The 22855-nt window shown below is 40.9% G+C and overlaps 1 protein-coding gene and 1 long non-coding RNA gene across 3 annotated transcripts in view; one reads left to right on the top strand and one right to left on the bottom strand.

Moving 5' to 3' along the window:
• Nucleotides 1–9349, bottom strand: part of LOC102309486 — an 11980-nt gene extending 2631 nt beyond the window's left edge. The window contains exons 1-3 of the long non-coding RNA XR_317189.3: nucleotides 9246–9349; nucleotides 2332–2415; nucleotides 1982–2131 (exon numbers count right to left, since the gene is read on the bottom strand). This is a non-coding gene — a long non-coding RNA (uncharacterized LOC102309486). The remainder of the gene's footprint in view (nucleotides 1–1981; nucleotides 2132–2331; nucleotides 2416–9245) is intronic.
• Nucleotides 2116–22855, top strand: part of LOC102309800 (unconventional myosin-Ic) — a 61340-nt gene continuing 40600 nt past the window's right edge. The window contains exons 1-2 of one of the 2 annotated variants that reach the window (XM_005944691.2): nucleotides 2116–2241; nucleotides 2405–2577. In XM_005944691.2, the coding sequence (XP_005944753.1) occupies nucleotides 2488–2577 (90 nt within the window). In that variant the 5' untranslated portion in view covers nucleotides 2116–2241; nucleotides 2405–2487. Of the gene's footprint in view, nucleotides 2242–2404; nucleotides 2578–9291; nucleotides 9479–22855 lie in introns of those variants that run through there. The other variant, XM_014340870.2, reaches the window with a different exon arrangement.

The raw sequence follows: 22855 nt of genomic DNA, 5'->3' as shown, positions 1-22855 counted from the left end.
GTGTGTGTGTGTGTGTGTGTGTGTGTGTGTGTGTGTGTGTGTGTGTGTGTGTATCAAGGCTACAGATTTCCTGTTGATGCCAAGCTGTCAGAAATGCCTCCAGCTAGGGTCAGAGGTCAAAGGATGTGTGTCTCTGTCACTTCCCCTCTCTTAACACCAATGTGCGATGCCCCTTTGCAAAACACAGGACATACAAATCCTGTGTGACGCTCATGCTGAAAGATATCCCTTTTTATGCTACTGCTCATTAATTATGTATCAAAAAAACCTTTTATAGCGCAGGATTAAGAGAGATAAAAGCTGAATACTCTCAAGACAGACCCCTCTATGTGCTCTAAAGTTATCTTTTCTGTGGCTTGGCCATTCACCACACATATTATGATGTGCCCAAATAACTGGATGTGACCTGTGGTGATAACAGTGAACCAACAGGGTGTGAGGGTTCTGGAGTCATCAGACAGTTTAGGAAGGTTATGCGAATGATGCATGTTTATCTATCAGATTGAAGCTGTTTATATGCTTCTGTCTCACATGCACCAGTGTTCGACTCCAGTGTCAAACATTACCCCTTTACCCCTGGAAGCATTCCTTCTGAGGAAGTGCACCACTATGAGAGCACAAGTCCCTTATTTGTTTTTAGAAAGCCAGCGATGCAAACGCCTGCCACTTGTGAGCACTGTATATCCTTAGAGAAGCACAAGTAGGTTCCGTCATGCACACGCTCAAACAGAAATGCATCTCTCTCACACATACGTACACACTAAATCATCTGGGTGGGTGTTGTAAATGTCTGAAGCAGGATGCTGTTTCTAGAAGGAAACCATGTTTAGATCAACCCTGTATGTGTGTATGTGTGTGTGCATGCAATGATTAGTTATGTAACAGGAGCCAAAACCATAGGTAGCCATTTTGGGGTAAAATGTAGTTCATTTAAAATAAGAATTATAGCAAAAATAATGTTAACTTAAATCAATGAAGAAACAATCACATGTTGAGGTTGCAACACCTTACAAAGTATAAAGTATTGGCTAGATGGTAAAAATAGACAGCTCGTTTGTAGTAGTAAAAACGCCAGAAGTAGTGAACAATTGAAATTTTGGGGCATAATTAGTGCATAAATATATCCAGCTAAGTATAAAATAGCTTAAAGTAATCGACAACCTGCTCCTAGCTAGATTGGTGAAATATTAGCTAAAAGCAATGGTTTAGTTGGCAGGCAAAAGCTAATTAAGCTCATTAAGCTAAGTTACCTCATTGCAAAAGGTAAAAGGTTAAATACCAGTAACAGAAAGGTTAAGAAAATGTTAGCTAAAAGTAGCTTTTATTTAGCTAAAAGAGAGAGAGGTTAAATCCTAGCTAAAAGTAAAAAGTAAATTACTGATGGTGTTCAAATAAATGCTAAAAGAAGACAAATGGTAAAAAGAGCAACATTTTTTAAACTAAAATGAAAAGATAAGTGAAAAGTTTAAACGGTTCAAATCATATAATAATTTGTTAAATAAATAGTTTACTAGCTAGCTAAAATTAGGCCTAAACAATAGGTGAAATATAGTTCCTTTAAGGTAAGAAATGATAGAAAGACAAGCTAAAAATATTGTGTAAAATAATGATTAAATAGTTTAAATATAAGTGGTGTATAAATCATAGTGAAAGTAGATAATTTGATGAAGCATCTCTGAATTCTGTCACTCCAAGTAATATCCTACAAGTGGAAACTTTGACCTGAATGGAAAAACAAAGAACAATTTCTGTCTTTTTAAATTAATGGCATTAAATAGTCTAACGTGTAAAATCTGCTTAAAATAGCAGGTTCAAGACAAGAGATAGGGCATTTCTGACTGAGGCAAAAAATGTTAAAAACCACTGATCTAGACTTTTATTAGCTAGACTTATGCATGGTTTATTTTACTGAAGATACAAATTGGTTTACCACTCGCTACGAGAGCACATATTTTTTATCTTACTAAAGACACATACTCACATGCACTTGTAAAACAAAAGACACATATCCTCTGTAAGTGGCATCCATCTTGAGTCAGGCTACGTACTATATCCTTCCCGTGAATTCAGCCAGAGAGGCAACATCCTCTGGCTGCATGAGAGGAAGCTCGCCTCACTGTGACTCTCCGCTCTGCAACAGGTAACACCCCAACCTCAAATCTCTGTGCCAATGCTTGTAAACTACTATCACTACTGTATGTCTACTGATCCTCGTGCCATGAAATAACATTTCTCTATCAGGTAAGGGCTCCCACTGAAAGATACTGCATGTGGTTTCTTTTCATTTCAGAGAGAGATTTGTGATCTTGCATGCATTTCAAATGAACCTACTATCTCTGATAGTTGCATTTTAACTTCTCTTGGGATGATCTTCTACGCACGTTCTCTTTCTGCTCAATCTTAGGAGTTGCAATTCTTTGGGGAGGAACAAGAAACACACACAAAAACAGGATAACTTTAACAGAAGCTAAAGGAATTAAGAAAAAAATGATGGAACTGAAGATCCAGCTGATCCCGACAGGGGAAATCATCCTTTCTCCAGGGAAGAATGGAGAAAACCACTGCCACAACTGCAAGGTCAGTTTGCATACACACTGTGACCATGGCTGAGGCCAGCTCTGGAGTCAGATTTTTCCACTCATCTTTCATTCCAGAGGTTTTATGCGGCTCAGTGGGTAGACATAGGTGCTGACACAGCTAAGGTTATAGGGTTCATCTCCCACAGGGTTGACATTGAGAAACTTTTACATAATTTAAGAACTGTAAATTGCTTCAGAATTTGCTGTCTGTGGTGATAAATCAAATGATCTGTGGTTAGTAAATGCATTTAAATCTTGCTTGGCCCTGAGCAGCGCTCTCCGAATTATAAAACGCATTACTCAGAGGTAATTATGCATTTCAAACCAGGCTGCCTCTGTAATTTCTGGACACATTAGAGACATCTGTACTGTGTTACAGAACAAGACTCATGATGCTAAGTGTTAATTAGAGTGAATAAGAACCCTCTTTAAAGAAGTCACGGTGCTTTAAGTAGCAATTTGACATTCATAGTGTCTTCCCTAAAACGTTCTTTGGTGATACAAAGGGCATTTTTGGATATTTTCAGTAAATACCAGCACAGTTATAATATTGTAGGAATGTGCAACATTGAGTGTAAAAGGTTTAGTGTCAGCCCTCACATAATTAATTATAGAGAGGATGTTGTGAGTCAAGTAACTTCACTGCATATGATGCATTTGAAAGCTGCTACAGTCAATGTTTATATGCTAACAGTAAATTGATTATAGAGCGGCTTATAGAGAATTTTCACCAGACTCCCAGTTCCCTTCAGCTCTGCACAGAATTCTTACCCTGTTTTGGTTTGAAGGCCAAATGTTTAATGTTCTCCCGTTGTGCTGCTCAAAAAGTCCAAAAGCAAAGTTACCAACTAGCTGGTGAGCACAGGCAGGTATTTCCAAGTAAATCTGGGTGAGCACCCACAGCAGGGCTAAAACAAAGGCAAATATTGAACTTGTTTTTATCAGGTGGTACAAAACCATCCCCAACTTAATAATGACACTGGGTCATATCGTAGTATCTGGAGGAAGTGGAAATAAAGGCGCTTGGCTCTTTTAAAGGGACAGTACCTAACCACTGGTACAGATATGTTGATGACACCTGGGTCAAAACCAAAACCCAAGAAGTAGAATCCTTCACTGCTCACATCAACTCTGTGGATAAAAACATAAAGTTCACCAGGGGAGACACAAAAGATAACAGTTTGCCATTCCTGGGCTGTGCCGTGCGCATCAAAGAGAATGCGAACCTCAACTAGTTTTAGCGGAAGCCCACACACATGGACCAGTACCTCCTCTTTGACTCCCACCACCATCTGGAACACAAACTTGGATTAATCAGGATCCTGCAACACTGGGCAGAAAATGTTCCCTCTTAGCCCAAAGGAAAAAAGAGAGAACACACACATGTAAAGGAAGCTCTTAAAACATGTTGTTATCCTAATTGGGCTTTCATCAAGTCAGCAAAGATGCACAGAAAAGAAGATCAGACACAAACTAGGGAAGATCAGAAAGACAAACGCAACAACACTGTCATCCCCTATGTAGCCGGTTTATCAAAAAACTCAGGAGAGTCTTCTCCTACACGTCTTCAAGAAACTCAAAGAAGTCCAGACGCTTTTCTTTCCAGGCTTCTTAGACTACGATAAAATGAATGACTGAGAATCTTCAAAGTACAAATAAAATAAAGTACAGTAATGTAAAAAACAAACAAACATATATATATATACAATCTGAACTAAGGCATAAAATGAAATATCCTGTCTTCTTGGAAAGCTTTCTTACATTAGTAGGAAACAAAAAAGAGTTTTTACAATATCATATCCCCTGGATGAGGTAGATTTGGTGTGTCTGTGTATATGTGTTCATGTGTAAGTGTTTTTGTGCATGTCTGTGCGTTTAAGTGTGCCTGAAAGCCTTTAAAGGACCATACGACTGGAAAGCGAGTGTATCAGCATTCTCTCAGATTTGGCCTGTGCTTTGATGCAACGTTTCCTGTTGTAGAAAACGGAAGTTATGATGGTGTAGATGTTAATAATGTCAATAATTAATGTTAATAATAACTCAGCGTCCAGCCTAACAGCTCCAGGTCAGTGGCTCTGAGTTTTACTGGCCCATGTATATTTTTACTGGTCTGCGTAAAGAGAAAATTCTTATTTATCTTAAGTATTAAATATTAATATTAGTACACCCCATGCCCCCCTTTAGACTCACCCCTGCTTGGTGTAAGTATTACAAATAGAAAAATAGGATGGCTGCCATCAGCCTTCAGCAAGCTGTCTAATTTAAATCTCACATCGGAATAATTTAACAGTTCATCTTGTTTTTTTATAATCAATTTATCCAAGTTAATCGGCGAATCTTTGTAGCTTTACTAGCAAGCCTAGTTAAAAATTGGTGCTAAATAACGAAGGAAGAATTTCAATCTCCAAAACTGAAGCAGAAACAGAAATTGTCTGTGCCGTAAAACAGGCCATAATGTTAGTCGGATAATCCTCTAGAACAAACAAGAAAGAGGTCCAGTTCAGTGCCTTTAATTAGCAGAGAGGAGGCCAAGTAGACACAGATGTCGAGCAAAGCTTCTGTGCTCCTATGTTTAAGACTTATCGGTTTCCAAATGGAAGGAAGCGGAAAACTATCTATAGAGAGCAAAAACCTTTTTGTATTAGGGTGTAAACATGCCTTTAATGGTTTAAAGTTTGGCATTTAAAATGGGAGTCTATTCCTCGCTTTTGAAGCCTGTCTCAAGTGGCCATTAAAGGAACCGCAGTTTTTGGCAGTAGCCATAGCTTTACATGTAGGTGAGTACACACAGACTCTGAAATAGAGTCTGTGTGTACTCTATAGAGTCTGAAATAGACTCTATATGATGTGACTAACACATTTCATTTACATTTCAGCAGTTCATACTGTATGTGCTAAGCTCATATGTAATATCTAAATATAGTTGTCTACAGATTGAATGGAATTAGCTTTTTTTTAAAGCAGTCCCTTTATGGGATAAGGTATCTTTTGGTAAAGTGTAACCACTGGCAGACACAGGTTTCAGATTTCTAGAAAGAGAATTGTGGTGTGGTTAATGCAGCCTGCTGCGTGCTGGTTAGTAATGACTGGGGAGGACTGGAATGTACCGTAGCCTGGATGGGAGGAAACGACAAAGACATTCCAGTACATGGCTTCATTCGTTCCCCTTCCCACATTCCTTAAAGGTCAACTCACCCTGCGTCTGGGTACATGTGAAAAGTGTGCATTCCCTGACCTATAATGTGCCTGTCTTTCGACATCAAAAATCGACACCTACAATCACAGCACAGCACAGCAAAACTCAATTAGTCTGACGGTAAATTAATTCAGCATGAACAACTATGTACTGACTTTACTGATGAAGTGTGCAAAATATTCAGAACATTTATACAGTTCAGACTTTCCACAGATAATGCTTTTCCCCCTTTCTGAAAGTCTGGCAGCTGGTCAGTGAATGCTGGGATCACACTGAGTTTGTAGGCTAATGTAGGACCTTTTTGCTGCATTACAGTAGATAAGTCAAGTAAACCTTTTTGGTTTTTGTTAAGTGAAATCAGAACGATGTGGTGTTAACTGATCCTGGGAGAAAAGGAAAGATCAAGTGTGCTGCTGTTTGTTGATTTTGGAAGGTAAGTGAAGAGGAGACAGGGCTGGGCCTGAAGGTAAGGGGCCAGTGTCATGACCAGCTCTTCTGCCCATCTACTCAACGCCAACAGGATACAACGTGCGTGTGTGTGTGTGTGTCATTAGTAGCGGGTTGTTTGAGGCTGAATCGATCACCCCCCCCTCTGGCAGTGAAGTCACATTACAACTGAGACTGAGGTCACCTTCACATGAGCACAGTGCATAACTGCAGTAATATCTGATACAAAGTCCAGTGCAGGGGATTCAGACCTGGAATGTTTAATTTATTAGAGAAACAGAGTACAGTTAGAGTTTATCATCTAGGCTCTGAGCTCATCACTGACTGCACTTGTGACACACATAAAAAATGGGGAGTATTATGCTATCAGAGCCTACAGGTGTATGGTGGGATGGTGCAGTTTTACTAGCAAGCCTAGTTAGGGGTTCACAGAGCAGGCAGCAATGGAGGGCAGCAGTAGCACTGGCAGGTCAGAGAGAGATGGAAAGTTTTGGTGCTTAAATGTACAGCCAAACTGCAAGGGTTCAGCTGTATGAACATGTTTAACTGTCAAGTTTTCCCAATGAATATTCCATCCATCCATCCATCCATTCGCTTCCGCTTATCCTTTTCAGGGTCGCGGGGGGCGCTGGAGCCTATCCCAGCTGTCATAGGGCGAGAGGCGGGGTACACCCTGGACAGGTCGCCAGTCTGTCGCAGGGCCAACACACAGGGACAGACAACCATTCGCACTCACATTCACACCTAGTGACAATTTGGATTTTCCAATTAACCTATCCCCACAAGCTGCATGTCTTTGGACGGTGGGAGGAAGCCAGAGTACCCGGAGGGAACCCACGCAAACACGGGGAGAACATGCAAACTCCACACAGAAAGACCCCGGCCTGATGTTGGAATTGAACTCAGGACCTTCTTGCTGTGCGGCAACAGTGCTAACCACCGTGCCACCGTGCTGCCGCCAATGAATATTCTTCAATGAAAATCTTAAAGGGTATGATTATACTCACATCTAACCAATAATGTTCATTATTGGTCTCCTCTAGAGTATTGGCAGGCGAAAACAACCCTTATTTATCTTATACTTAGTGCAGGAGCTTCATTTATGTTGTCTTTTTCTTATAAATGATTCAAATATTAAAAAATTGAGTCTGTCTTACCCTTGCATAATCAGCTAACTTTTTTTAATAACTAAAAGGCATGAAAATGTGTTTTTATCTTATATCATTATCTGAGTTACAGGCCCTCACAGGGGTGGATGAACATTTAGCACTCTTTGGTTTGCATCAGATTTTCTAGAATTTCTGAGCCTCATAACTTTGTATTGCATGCACAGGAAAAAGCTTCAGTCTTTTCATGTTTATCAGGACTAGGGGAAGAGAGAACGCATGAGTGAAACAAGATATGACAGCTGTGTCACGTCTGGACGATGCTCAATAAGGACAGTTATAAAAAAAAACCCATAAAAAGTGCAAATGAAATATTTTCAAATATACATCATGACACTGACTTTCACTCATTCATAAGTACAATAATTAAAAAAAAATCATACTTTTTTTAAAACTCCCAGTAAACCTTTTATTCATTCTCTCCTACTCTCAGTGTTGTATCTTAAAACTTCAACAACCTTTCAGTTATTGTAAATGAAAATTTTAGCAGCAAGGGTGGAAATTTCTAGTTCTTTTTTGTGGATTTCTTTCTTACCTGAAAAAAACTTGGGACGATATGTAAAGTAAAAACAGAATGCAATGGTTTTAGAAACTCAGAAATCCATATTTTATTCACAAGGGAACATAGAAAACATGCCAAATGTTTGAACTGAGAGATTTGACTGTTTCATGGGAAATATTAGCTTATTTAGACTTTGATGGCAGCAGTACATCTCAAAAAGCTGAGACAGGTGGCAAGAAAAAGTAACTGGTAAGAACATGTGCTATTTAAGTATAGGGACACATCGGGGACCCTGAAACACAGTATTAACATAGTATCTCTTACTGTATTTTTAATCAAAAACCTTAAACATAATGGATAACCAATAGGTTAATTTTAGTTATGTTATTTTTAGACTCATAAATCATCAGTAGAAACACAGCTGGGAAAATATAACTTCCGAATTGGTGAAATATGAAAACCATTTGGGGTTGTTTCATTTATGAACTGCTCATAAAAAATAAGTGCTTAAAAGCTGGATCCAACTAACACGGAACTTGTTTTGGAGGAAGAGGCAGCAGACTTTAGAGTCTCCTGTCACGAGGTAGAGCTGTGAGTGATGGCGTGCAGGTGCAGTGACGCCTGTTTGGACAGCAGAGGGTACGAGAACCCCGTGAAAACGACGAGAGCCGCTCAATGGAACCGCTGAGCTGCAGTTTGCCGCTGAATGGCCGGCTGGAATGGCACTGGTTAGCGGTTCCTCCAGACTCAAATATCTAGCATTTTCACGTCTACTTTTATGTCTGCGCGAATTTGTTTTCTACCCCACCCGTTAGAGGTGCCGATGGATGAACTTTTAACCCGCTCAGAGCTCAGATGGGTGGACAGCAATAAATGGCTATGAGTGTAGTTTGCGATCTCCCAGAGAGTTTGGCTTTAAAGTGAAGGGATCTGGTTATGATCTTCTAATTCACGAAAGCTGTCTGTGTATCATTCCTCATTTAAACCTTTAGTCTCTGTCAGCTCACCTAGCACGCTGCCATTTATCAGGCTAGTAAAAGCAGACATTGTTTTGTTTTTTTAATTTCTAATGTCCCAGAGACAAGAAAATAACAAAACCGCCTGAAGAGTATTAGCAGGCAAATCATAGTGCACGACCTGTCCGAAAGAAACTCATGACTCCTACGGGAGCTGTAGCAGGGTTGGTTTTTGGTTAACTTCCTGGTATTACGCGGCTGTGCTGTCCTTTGATGACAGAAAAATAAAGGAGAAATTACCACACCACTCCCATAGAGTTTAACCCCCGACAACTACGACACACTGGCAGTTTGTTTCATACTAGCATATCAGTTCACGAAGCATAGTGTAACTGATACCTGCAGTCCAGGAGAAGCCTCCGCGCTGAGGCAGAGCCCACGGTTGGAGAACTGGGAGTGGTGGTGGGAGGGTCAGGAGAAACCCGGCACACAGTACGTTACCTACTGACTAACAGTGACCAGTCAGTAAGTGGGCTGACTGACACGGCGGTGAGACACAACTCCAAAACCTCGAGCGGTGGAAGTGAGTGAAAGAAAAGCGGCATAGCGCGTTTGACCTCGGCTGTTGTAAGGTAAGCTTTCATCCAGTTTAAACACAGATTTTAAGCTAGGTGCCTCCCGCGCGCTCCTCGGCAGTTGCCCCACTGTGCTAACTGTTAACTTTGGCTCTTTCCAACCTCACGGCTGCTGTACTGGTTACAGCTGTGATACCGGCCAGTCTCTGCTCAGTAATTCGTGACAGTGCAGCATGTTTGAGTGAGTGGGCTGAAAGTCCCCGTGTGCACCATATGGAGAGAAGCTTTTCACCAAAACGCCATTGTAAAAATAATAATAATAATAATAATGTGGGGTTTGAACGCGACACAGCCTGTTTGTGACTCATTTTACTCAGTTAAACCATACATCAAGACTCGTAATACAGCAGCAGGAGTCGTATTAGTACAGTGTGGTTAAAGCGGTTAAACTCTGTTATCTACCGCTGCTTCATTGTCTGTCATAAGTAATATATTAAATTGTGATGCATTTCAGCTAACCTAGCTAAGTGCTTAAGTTCAAAGTTTAAACATGCCCTGCTGGTGTGTTGCATATATACCGGTTTAAAGAATCAACATTACATGTGATTATTTTAAGTGTCTATGAAATCCAATACGAGACCCTTTTTTTGTTTGAATGAAGTTTGGTCTGGCATTCTCTCCTCCTTCATGCGTACACTTGTGTAGGCTTGTATTTTCTCGGAGCTGGCTCACTGGCGTTCATTGAAAAGCAGTGCTGTGGACTTTTAGCCACGTAGTGATTTGGCCTATAGCCCACAAAATCAAATCCTTCAGGTTGGGGTTGTCTTTTTATAGACGCGAGACAGACACAGATTAAGACAGCAACTACACGGCTCACGTCACAGGCTAGCACACCTGATGCAAGCAGAAGGTGCTGCGGTGTTAATCATTTTAAATGAACCATCTCTTAATGGAGCTTTAAGAGACCCTGTGTATGTGTCAGAAGACGCTGGACTTGTGCTGCGAGAGAGTGTCAGCAATTGAGGAAGGGCTTGGTCCACAAACCTGTCCACCTGTTAACCTGTGTGTGGTTTGGAAGAGGTAAACATAATGCAAACAGCTGGCATGTAATGCAGCCCACAGGTGCTGATGGCTGTCACGGGATGAGAAATCTGACCAAAAATACTGAGGCAGTGTTATAAAACCATTATGCTGTTTTTATCTTTGAGGAAATTGTGTTTTGGCATCTGATCTGCTGAGCTTCATCTTGATTATAAGAGAAGTTGATTACCCACCCAGCAGAAAGGGAAACGCAAAATAGCCTGTGCTGTTAGTTAAATAAATGCATGTGTAGACAGAAACCAGAAGATAGAAGTTCAGACAAGTGAGCCAGAATGGGCGGGATAGTCCTCCATGGGTCAAGCTGCAGCAAGACCAGCTGACCAGTTCCTTCAAGGTCACCTGAAGGGGAGGGCCTCCCTGTGCTGACTAGCATGCTGCAGCTGCTCCTCAGCGCCTGTTAAAGTGCTCTAAGTTTGATACAAGCTCCTTTTTTAAATGGCAGCTTGTAACTGGAGACGATTAGCCCTGAAGCAGGGTTGTACTGATCTGCAGGGTGGTCTAATTTGGGTAGCTCTTTAAAGAAAGTGCACATGGTGGAATTTTCAGCGTGCACAGTCTGCACAATTGTTCTACTTGGCACAAAATGCACATCAGCGTGCTGCAGTCAATACATTTTTCCAAAGCAGTTCCACCAGTTGTATACTCTGTGGTCAGTCACGTTTAGCTGCAGTTTCCATTGGGCTGATGTGGGCAGAGGCTTGAAGGCAGTTCTTCCCTTAGTGCTGTACTGCCGGCTTTATTTTATTTTAATGGGCTGGGCTTTCGGAGATATTTTGGTTCATGGCTGAGGCCGAGTTGTGGTGAGAGTGAAGTTTGGTAGTTTAGGGTGAGGTTGGGCTCTTCACTGGATGTATTCCTACTTTTGCATGGCTGGGTGTTTTCACTTTCCCACTTTAAGCACAAACACAATGCAAGGGTTTGTGAAATGGGTGCGTGTGTTTTTTAGATTATTAAGATAACGTTATGAGCTCAGTTTTTTTTCCCACACTCTCAGTTTTAATTTCACATCTAATTCTTACATGGATTCACATGAGAGGAAAAAGTTTACTGGTCCTGGCTTGTTCTTTGCCTGTTTATCTGATCAAATACTAGTCATGCTTCCCTCCACATTGTTATGGAAGTTAGTAGATTCCTTCATGCCAGATTTCTGCTGCCAGTTTCTGCAGTGCATTGCAGTGAGACCAGATGGGTTAGGGGATTGCCTGGAGCTGAATAAATATTGAATAAAAAAAGAACACTGGGCGACTCCCACTTTGAGCATTTTGTTTTGGCGGATACAGGACCTGCTGTTGATGGGGTGAAGGTCTTCCCTGGCCTGTAGTTGCTCAGCTGCATGTCAGGTGGACTGCAAAGGGCACACCTGACAGCCTGGCTCTTAGCCAGATCACTACCATCCGCTACACAACAGGAAGAGAGAGGAACGCTTGCATGTGTGAATGTGTGATGTGTGTTGATACACGCTAATGTACTTAAACTTTGCAATAGGAAATACTCACTGGGGGGGAGACGGAGAGGAATTTCCCTTCATTAACCTCATAATGTCAACTTGTCCTGTCAGACTTGTTGATGTCAGCAAATGGGATGTGTGTTAAAGTTACGCTTGTCATGGTAAAGGGAGTGTAAACTTGAATGAGAGAAATGTACAAAACATTGGGTTTGTGGGCGGGAATACTGTCAGGGCCCATGCACAAGTAATGCCTCCTAGGTGACTAAGCTGCCTGCATGTAATGAGGTTTGGGTTAAGTAAAAAAAAAATTAAATTAAATTAACTGCCATTTTTGTACTGAAGAAATTATTAGTTGAACTGTTGACTGTATATAAAAGATGGATGTAGAAACAGTGGCATCTCCCATTGTTTTCTAGACTCTGCCCTTTGAAGCCTCAGTTAGCTGGCACGTTATTTATTTCTCAACTATAAGTGACCATGTTTGCACAGGAGGGTGGAGTGCTTAGTTAACAACTAACGCTAGTGAGCTTGGTTGGTAAGCTGCGTCCATGAACAAATGCGATGTACTGACACATGATAATGATTAAAGTTAATACTGCAGTTTAAAAAAACAAAAACAAAACTGAAGCAGAAACTTCATGCATGGGCTTTTCACATACAGCATACCTAATATTTGTTAAATAATTTCATTAAAGATGCCAACACAGTCAAGAGACTCGATACTAATGGAAGTGAGCTCTAGTAGACGTTGGCTGTGTTGGTCATAGTATTAAACTAACTTTGGAAAAAAAAAATTGGGTTGGGGACCGCTGGTTTAGATGACGACTACCACTTGTTTGCATGTGGGAAATGAAATCAGACCTTGAAATGGGAAGGTGTTGGAGATGCTGGAGGGGAGCGACTATTGATCTACCCTTGGGCAGACAGACTGTTGGAGACAGAGAGCACAATAACAGATTAACAACAGCCATGTGGGCTGGTACAATCCATTTCTATGGTTGTAGACTTTCTACATGCATAATAAACTTTTTTGTTTCTCATCTCACCACGACTGATTTCTGGATAAGCAATCTGTGAACAACTAGCAATGACTTTGTGCTTGTTTTTTAAAGGTTCAGATTTCAAAGATTTGAAATAACAGAATTGCTGTAAAAGCTGAAGTGACTGATTGATAGATTTATTTTTTGTTAAACTTTGTGTAGTTGAAGCACTGGATTAAAGAAAGTATTCAGAGGAATTCAGTTAAAGTTGAAGGAACAAAAGAAAGTGTAGATCAAAGTCATTTGAAAAATTTTCCCCAGTTGTTCCTGTTTTTTTTTTAATAAACTTGGAAGCCGATGTTATTGTAAGCATCAAAAGCATTGCAAGTACAATTTTCATGAACACTGACATTTGCATGTTAGAACAGCTCAGGTTTTTCATGTCATTTACAGGTTAAGACCTTAAAGTCCCTGTGACGTTAAAGTTGACCTGTGATGCTATTCCTGGCATGGGTACTATAAAAGTACTAAATGCTCTTGTTAAACACAAACAGCATTTCAAACGATGAGGTCTGCATGTGCACAAGCATTACCTGCGGGCCCAAAGCATGAACTCGGACAGATTTCTTTCTACTCTTGGCTCTGTGTGATGAGAACAGGTATCCTTATATGGTCAAATGGCAAATGGCCTGTATTTATATAGCGCTTTACTAGTCCCTAAGGACCCCAAAGCACTTTACACATTCAGTCATCCACCCATTCACACACACATTCACACACTGGTGATGGCAGCTACATTGTAGCCACAGCCACCCTGGGGCGCACTGACAGAGGCGAGGCTGCCGGACACTGGCACCACCGGGCCCTCTGACCACCACCAGTAGGCAACAGGTGAAGTGTCTTGCCCAAGGACACAACGACCGAGACTGTCCAAGCCAGGGCTCGAACCGGCAACCTTCCGATTACAAGACAAACTGCCAACTCTTGAGCCACAGTAAATGCCACTTGCTGTTAAAATGGACAAAAAAGAAGTTGTAATGTTTGTTCAAAAGAAAATTGGCTGAAAAACTGGATGTCTGCACACACAAAAGTTCTCCACTGAAAATCAAAATCAAATCACTTTTATTGTCACATCACATGTGCAGGCACACTGGCACAGCACATGCGAGTGAAATTCTTGTGTGCGAGCCCCACAAGCAACAGAGATGTGCAAACACAACAACACAAATGAGCAAAATACAAGAATGGCCAACCTGAAACTAATAAATATATGTACAATATATAATAGTGTATGCATTTCTGGATGTGTATACGTATGTATACATATGTAAACATCCTGTATCAGTGAAAGCACAGAATCACAGTTAATGTCATTTACCTTTGTCACAGAATGATCTCGATGAAAAGATGTCAAATAGACAGGTAAGACTGCAGTAATTCATGACTTTTGTCTAATTCTTCATCTCTTTAACAAAATCATTTACATAAAAGTGCTTAGACTCAGTAGTGGGGTAAACATCAGTGCCATTTCAGTGTAACACCAGTCAGTCACTATAGTTAGGGTTAATCAGAATGAATCTCAAATAGTGAGCGACACTGCTCTCTTTATTCTTGCTGCACCACTTTACAGTTTGATGGTGTTTGTTAGTGTTAGGGTGCTGGAACCCTCTAGCTGAATGGAAGTAATGAGAGCTTGTCTCTGACAGTGAGCCAGAGTGTGTTACCTGTATGATGATGACTCGCAGTCTCGTAGGGTATGTGAGTACAGTATGTGCGCCTGGTTAGTTTTAGCTGTGGGCAGCTGCTTTAGCATTTCCATGTAATTCTTTCCCACATCCCAAAGCTTGACGAGTGGTACAGCGAGCCCTGCCCTGCTGGGAAAAAATGCTATGAGTGACTGCATCCTGCTTCTCCTCAGTATTACAGCCTTGACTGGTGTGTGACTGGAAACCACCCTGGACATGAGTCAAAATCCACACCAGCTTCACTGCCATTTTTGTACATGCGGTGTGACTGTAGGAGATGGGAAGTCCTTAAAAGACTGAAAGTTGAATGCTTGAGTTTTATTTATTTATTTATTTGTCACAGTTCAAGTGTATTTGATGTGATGAAACAGCAAAAAGAAACAGACTGATGCCTGCTAACAGCCCTCAGTCACATCTGACAGGTTGAATTTGACTAAGTAAAGAACTGCTCATTCATGTTTAGTTACACAGTGCTGACTAAGTTGCTTCCTAATTCTGTTCTGTTGTAAACAGCCTCACCTGCACACCTTTACTCAGATTAACCCGATGATACAAGCTAAAAAGGTAATCCGATTTCCTCTGCTCTTGCACTTGTTCAATGTGTACTGGCAGGCCAGAAGGAGAGGAGCTCTGTGGGTGTTTGGAGGAGCTTCTGCTGTGTAGTTCTGTTGTAACATTTTGGATCATTTTTCTTGGACTTTAAACCCTACTGGATTTGGCTCAAACGCTTACCTCCAGGTTAAACACAACAGTTATAAACATACAATAATAGATATTTATTTGAATTGTACTCTGGCTCTGCCGCCCACATAAGCAGTAGGTAGGTGGTCTGAGGAACAAGAACACTCTCCTTGTCCTTACACTGGGCAAGTCAAACTGTGTAAACCATCCCAAAATAGGCCTAGAACACCTGTACATTTACCTTTTTAGTCAGGTGCGTGCATGTGTGTGTGATCTGCCCTCCTTACTCTAACAACAGGCAACCAAAGCTCTCTGGATCCTGCTGGGAACTTGCATGTGTTTATGTCCACTCCTCTCCTGGTTATGTAATGTTCAATATCATCTGTCATTGTAAAGGCACACCTACCTGCTCTGTGTTTGCTGTGACATAACACCAAAGGCAAATCTCGGTGTTTGTTGAAAAAGCGTTCATATTGCGTGTCAGTGATTGTGTATGCTGATGGGCATGGGAGCAAATATCAGAAAAATTTAAAGCTTTTCCCAGCTGTGCAGAATTCAGACAGGCTCAAATTTTATTCTTCAAATAAATTCCTCATTGTAGCCCCTCCCTACTCAGCACCCCTCTTAACTATGATAAGATTTAGGTTTACTATTCTTAGCTCACTGCGTGACTCATTCAAGTCAGATGTGTTCACACTGAAATTTGAGAGTGAGGCATGTTTGTGTCATGTGAAACTGGAAAGCAGATGGAAAAGAAAAAGTCTGAGAAAAAAGAACTTGATGAAATTCCTTCCCAACACAGTTGCTGCTCTTTGGTTTAGTAAGCTGCCTTATTAAGTACACTTGTGCCTAAGCGGTATTGGACATAACCCCGAAATTTAAACCTCATCGCAAAATGCATACTTGCTAAGATTCTTCTCCCTGGGTCCATATCTTATATCTGTCTCAAACTGTTAATTGACAGATTTTATTTCTTTGTTTTTTATGGTTTTGTGACAGAATGAACTCATATCAAGTGTAAGAACCAAGAAGGACAGCTACATGTATCAGTATCAGTATTACCTGAGATCACTCTGGTTTTTTTTGCTTGGCTCCAGCCTTTATTAGTTTCTATACGCCATCATCGTACAGTATCTGGTAATGGTAGTTCTTGCTCTGCTCTACAGCCCCATGAACCAGATCTCCACTTGCTCCACCTTTTGGTTGGAGTTGACTTCCAGCTCACTTTTTTAGAGAAGGACTCTTGCCACCAATAGCAGTCGGAGATGGGGGAGTTGGAGTATGTCTGACCGTGAGGCAAGGTCCTTGCTGGGAAAGCAGCAGATCAGTGATCACCACAACATCAGCCTGGCCAGTGAACCAGCTAGTGAGTAAACTTAAGATAGGAAGAGTTGAGCCTAGTATATAATATTGTTCAACTGTGTAATGTGAGAATAGTGCGGGTAATTGTTTAGTAAATTCAAAGAGTGGGTGTGTGTCATTGAATGCGCTACCCTCGCCTAAACCAAACAGGGTAGTCCAAGTAGTTAGAATACCTCTAATGCCAGAGATTCCCCCTTGTTGAGCTGTTGAAAGAGAGCAACTGTCTGCCCTGATTCTCCCAACACTGCCCACAGTTCATGTGTGAAAGCAGGTTAACTGGAGAGCGTGTATAATAAGAGCCTATCCAAGTCTCCCTTGACTACCTAGATAGCTTATCATTAGTCAGTTCTCAAAGTTCTGGTATCAAAGTTCACCAATAAACCACATTCACTATAAAATTCAGTGATTGTTTTAGTATGCTCTCATATCTGTTGTACTAGCCACACAATAATTTATATAGTGGCTTTCATGAAAAACTAGTTTCAAATAAGTGTTGCAGGACTCTGAATAGGCAGCCCAACTTACAGGAAAGAAAGTGTGTGTTTGTTTTCATTTGCCTGGAGTGTGGTGATAATAGGCTGTCCTTGGGTAAGTCTTTGAAGGCTTCTCTCTCTCCACCTGCTTGTTAACCTTTAACCAAGTCTTTCCATGGAGCTTTGATAATGTCAGTACTAATATAGGCAGGGGTTGTCTTAATCTGAAAAGAGAGAAATTAAATTAAAGGGAAGAAAAGTTATGAAAGAAGTGTTGGGGAAGGAGGAGGTTGACTGCGTGAATTATATAAGTGCACAAATAAGAACCCTATTCTTTCTGTAGAAAACTCAATGTGGCATGAAGGAAAAGGCAGATAGCAGCGGAAGCAAAGACGAAAATAAAGCAACCTATGGAGTCTGGAGGAATGCAAACAACAGCTGATGGATGAGATTAGAATGGCTGGCATGAACTGGGCTTTTTTGACAGTTTTCTTTTTCCCCCCCTGATGTCTTACAAATGTACAGTGTCCTCATACAACCATGTAATGCACATTAGTGGCCAAAGGACACCAGGTTCTGGTGTAGTTGGGTTAGGTTACTGTTCATTAATTCTTCAGTCAGTCTGTAAAACCCTAACAGTGTGGGAGTGTTGGTACAGCTAAAGCCTAAAAATATTTGATTGTTTTTCCCAGGCACAGATTCAGTCCATTCTAATATGGGCTTTCTTGAATTTAGACGATTCATTGACAGACCTGTTGGTCGTGTAGGGTTAATGTGTAAATGTGTTTAATCCTCCTGTGTTTCACATGGTAAGGGGTTTATGTCATACTTTATACTAAAGCACTGTGCTACAACACTGTAAGAGCTTTCAGTCACCAGCTGCAATCCAGAAAGGAAGGAAGGAATTGGAGGGGTGGGCGATTAAATCCTCAAAATTATATCACAGTATTTCAAAGAAGTTTGCAATAATGGTATTTCTGATGATGTAGAAAGAAAGTAGTGAATGTTTTATTGATGATTGCAGCTTGCAGGCAGCAGCCTTTAATAATGAAAATTAAATGAAGCGTATTTTTTCAGCCTTCCTTTCAATGGGGGGCTGTTACTGTTGATAGACTACTTCATTGGTGTCAACAAGGTGCCGGCTGCAGCATTATAATGCAAGAGCAGAGACCCAGTATAGGTCAAATGAAAGTTTTTATGACATAAAAATGCATATTGGCATGCATATTGGCATGCATTCGGTATACAGTGGATACAGGTTTTATAGTGGAAGGTATAATATTGCAATATGATGCTGGAATCTGTCCATCTGCGCACAGCTGGAAGATGGGAAGGTCCACGGTGCTAGACTTAGTGGATTGAATTGAATTGATGATGCAATTCTGATCAAAAAGTGCCACCAAACATACAAGATTATATGTTAACACAACGGGGCACCCTGCCAAACTACAGTGTGTATGAGAGACACTGTCAGATGACAGATTTGCTCTGGAATGACTTTCAGTTTTCCCTTCAGGCCCAAAAAGATCTTGTTGAAGTTTAAAAGAACAAAAAGCAAAATTACAACATCAGCAGCGCCTTAAGCCCCAGACAACCAGGATTTCCTACTCCTGATTTATGTACAGCATATTTGCCAAATCATCACAGTTACCCTGAGCCACATTCCTGCTTTACAAACAGAAATTAGCAACTTTATTATCAAAATATCTACAGCCCTGCCCAGTCTGACTATAACAATTGGTTAAGACGTTGTTACATGTGTGTCTGCGTGCGTGTTTGTGTGAACTCTCTGCAGTAATAAAGTGAGACTTGGAACAGCTGCTCTTGTAGGTTCCCCAGCGGTATTGAATTATTATGGGTGTGGCAGTTGATTGAACACATTCTTAAAAAGATATTTAATCACACTGACTAAATCTAAAATGGGGATTCTACAGTTTTATACTAGTTCTGTCCACTCAGTCACACCATCACCACTTTTTGACTTTGCATTCACAGCCTTATATTAGTTTTAACAATCGGCAGCAAAGATTTTGTGTTTATCATTTTAACATCAGTATAGATGCCGGAAATGTTAAGCTGAGAAACATCACTATAAGCTTGTACAATAAGTTTGTCCATATATATGTTTATGTTGATGTTGCGGGTTAAAGATTTCCATCTTGCGCATTGTTTATTTGTTTATCTATTTATTTATTTATTTTTACAATTGGTGGCTTCCACACATATTCTGCCCTTCTGTCTCCCACATATTACCACTCATCCCCATCTCCACCCTCATTCAGAAAATGCTTCTGTCTCTGTTTATTTCAGTCTCAGGATGCCAGTCGCATCTGGCAGTGCATTTCATCACTGAGGATGACCCATATGTAGCTGTCTAGTCACTACTTGCTGGCTAAAACCAAATGACCTGAACAAGAGGAGTGTGTGTGTGGGTCTGCACAGGGGCAGTTGTCTTGCTTTGTGATATGTTTTTCACTAGAAGCCCACGTTGTGGTTGTAGGTGGATATGAATATTTAGATGAAAGTGGGAAATGAAGTGAACCGTGATGTCTAGCTAAAGTTTGTTTAGTGTAGATTCTTTTAGTATAGTATGACAGACGTGCATTTCTCAGAAGCAGTTGCATATGTATGTGTCTGTATTTTCTGCCTCAGCAGCCCTACCCCAGTCAGAGAGGAGAGCGTTCAGAAGATGTTGCAGTTAAACTTTGTGTGACCAAACTGCAGAGCAGCTCCCTTGCATTGGGAGAGGGTCTGTGTTAAGTTACTGTCTCAGGAGATTGCTCTCATAGTTTAAGCTGTTCAAACAAGCCTTCGCAGTAATTTGTCAAGTTTAATGTAGGTTTGTGCTGACATGTCAAAAACACTGTAATGACAAACTGGATGGCCTTCTATTCAAACTTTCACTTTGTCAACTCCCCTTTTCTCCATATCCTTGCCTCCTGTACCACTCACGTGTAAATTTAACTCAACACTAATGACTTTATTGTATTCCTGTATGTGGATGCAGGCAAACACCAGCTAATTTTATTGCTATAGCACTCTTAATTGATCCTTTATCATTTAAAATTTTATAACCTGAAAAATAGAAACTAGATAATAGGAGGGAGAAAAATAACACAGGCAGAGATAGAAGTCAGAAAAACGGCTCTGAAATGAAATAACGAGAGGAAAGAGGCTTTAGTAGTTGGTACTATTTACACTGCTTTAACATTCTCAGTGACTGCACATGTGCAAGCTTCTTTGCAACCAAACTCCACCTATCATGCTGTGACTGTCTTCATCTGTTGTCATTTATACTGGCCTGGGGAATGCATGTGGAAGGGAGGGGAGGTGCTTTACTCACATATGTGCATGGAAGGACAGAGCTATACCATGCAGAAAAAAATTTGACACTCTTTTGACTGTAATCTGGTTTTGTTTTGCCTCTCAGCTGAACTGTTATTAACATCTAATCAGCAAAGGGGAAGTGCTCAGAGTAAACAGGAAATTTGCTGTTTGGGAACATAGCAACTTAGTCCATTTAAATGCTACTGGACTGGATGCATGCCGATTTGCCCAATTTTTGTGTTGTTAGTCAAATCTGATGAAATACTTCCTTATTTATTTAGTGCAGTCTAAACAGTATTGTGTGCATTGTTTATCCTGTATTCGTGACCTCTGTAGCTCATAGCAATAGCAGCGTCCAGGACATGCAAATAGACACAACAAGGAAAACGTGTGTGTGTGTGTGTCTGTGTGTGTGTGTGTGTGTGTCTGTGTGTGTGTGTGTGTGTGTGTGAGGACCAAAAATTTGAATGCTACTATACTTGTGGGGACCAACAGCCGCTTATAGGGACAAAATGCCCATTTGGTTAGGCATTCATTTTTGATGGTTAAGGTTACTGTGCGTGTGTGTTGAGTATTCAGAAAAGATTTGTCTATAGGAGTAGTCAAAACTAAATGTGAGCAGTTAAAACATCTGGCTAGTCAGTGGAATTGGTATGAGTCTGTAGTGGTTTCTCAGAAGCTCCTCTCCATATAAGGCCTGCTGGGTATAAAAGGACTGAAAGGCTCTATCAATAGAAGAGCAGGAAAAATGTGGAGGAGAAAGACTAGAAAAGGTGAAGAGGGGTGGGAGAGGGAGTGAAAAAATGTAGGAGATATGAGAGGGACACAAAAGAGACTGAAGGAAAGACTTAAGGAGTATTGGGACAGATTTGCACAACACAGAAAAAGGGGCGGGAATGGGGGTAGGACAGGCAGAATGTGTACTACGTTTTGAGTTGCACTTCGGCAAGTCAACACCTGCCTGATGTTGAAATGGTTTGCTGAATTATTTGTCTGTGTTTTTTAACCTCTGTACCTGCATATGACAGTCATACATACTTTGGGCATTCCTTTGGGTTTATAGTTGACTAGGTGTTAACAATAGTTCCCTCTGTGTCATTAGGAGTTGGCTATACCATTTCTCACCATCATTCTCATTATTGTTATTATTATTATTATTATGTAATCACCATATGTTGGCTGCATGGGTATACAGTGTTATACATAGTTTACAATATCAAGGATCGAGTAAGATATTGAAACCAAGTTTCTGTTAAGTTTGTCAAAGCAAAGAAATTTTGAAGACATTGCATACTTCATAACTATTGATCTGTAATGCTAAAGCTAAGAATCTACTATATGACCTGTGTTAATGAGATGCCAGTCAGCTTGACCTCTTCTCTTATGCACAACACTGGGTGTTATTGAATGGAAAGCCACACTGCGTTAATTGATTTTTTTTTTTTCCAATTTTTTCCAGAATACATTTTTTTTGGGGAGTCTTTATGAAAGCACAGAAGCATATATGGCTATATGGAAGCCCTTCTGCATTTCAGTGCATGCTGGCAGACTTGTTGTGAAGTGTCACACCCATTGACCCCTGCTGGGCCTGTATCACATCAACATCACCAGCTGTAAAAACAGTTTAAAATAGGGTGTTAATTTAGGGTAGTGTTTTACGGTTAGAGAGCCGCCTCCCAGAAGTTCTCTTCAGTCTGAAAATGTAGTTGAAGAGCTGGAACCTTAGGTAGTAGTGGCTTAGATGAACAAACTGCCTCCCTCCATTCACACAGAAACCATCTCTGCAAAAATTGGCTGCCAGCTTAGCTCAGTCTAGGATTATGGCTTTGTGGAGGATGCTAGACAATCTAGGAAATGCCAGCATGACCAAAGTGCTGCTACAGTGGAAGTGTTGGGTGTGTATGTGTGTGAAGGGCAGGGAGTGTCCCGATATTTGGTGGGTGCAAACTGGCCTGCAGTTTTTATAAACCTAATTTGTAGCATGCGGCTCATCTTTTGTCACGTGGTTTCACACCTGATCTTACTGGCAACATCACACTTATGCTGTGCTATGGTCTACTAGTGCACATGGACACACACACACACCAACACACCCACTGTGGTGATTCACTTAACCCGGAGGAGTCAGGCCAGTGAGAGAGTCACATTAAGTAGGTGGCAGAGAGAGAAACAGGAAGTGTCTGAGTGTATCTGAACCTTGGGATTCCCCCTTGTGTTAATATCGTGTTAGGCCACCATAAACTGACAGACCACCGGTCATGTCAGAGAAAACACACACACACACACACACACACACACACACACACACACACACACAC

This window comes from Haplochromis burtoni, unplaced genomic scaffold, assembly GCF_018398535.1.
Source record: "Haplochromis burtoni strain Fernald_Lab_line unplaced genomic scaffold, NCSU_Asbu1 Contig_417, whole genome shotgun sequence".
Classification (NCBI taxonomy): domain Eukaryota; kingdom Metazoa; phylum Chordata; class Actinopteri; order Cichliformes; family Cichlidae; genus Haplochromis; species Haplochromis burtoni.
Note: the sequence above shows the minus strand (reverse complement) of the source record. Positions and strands in the feature narration are given on the sequence as shown.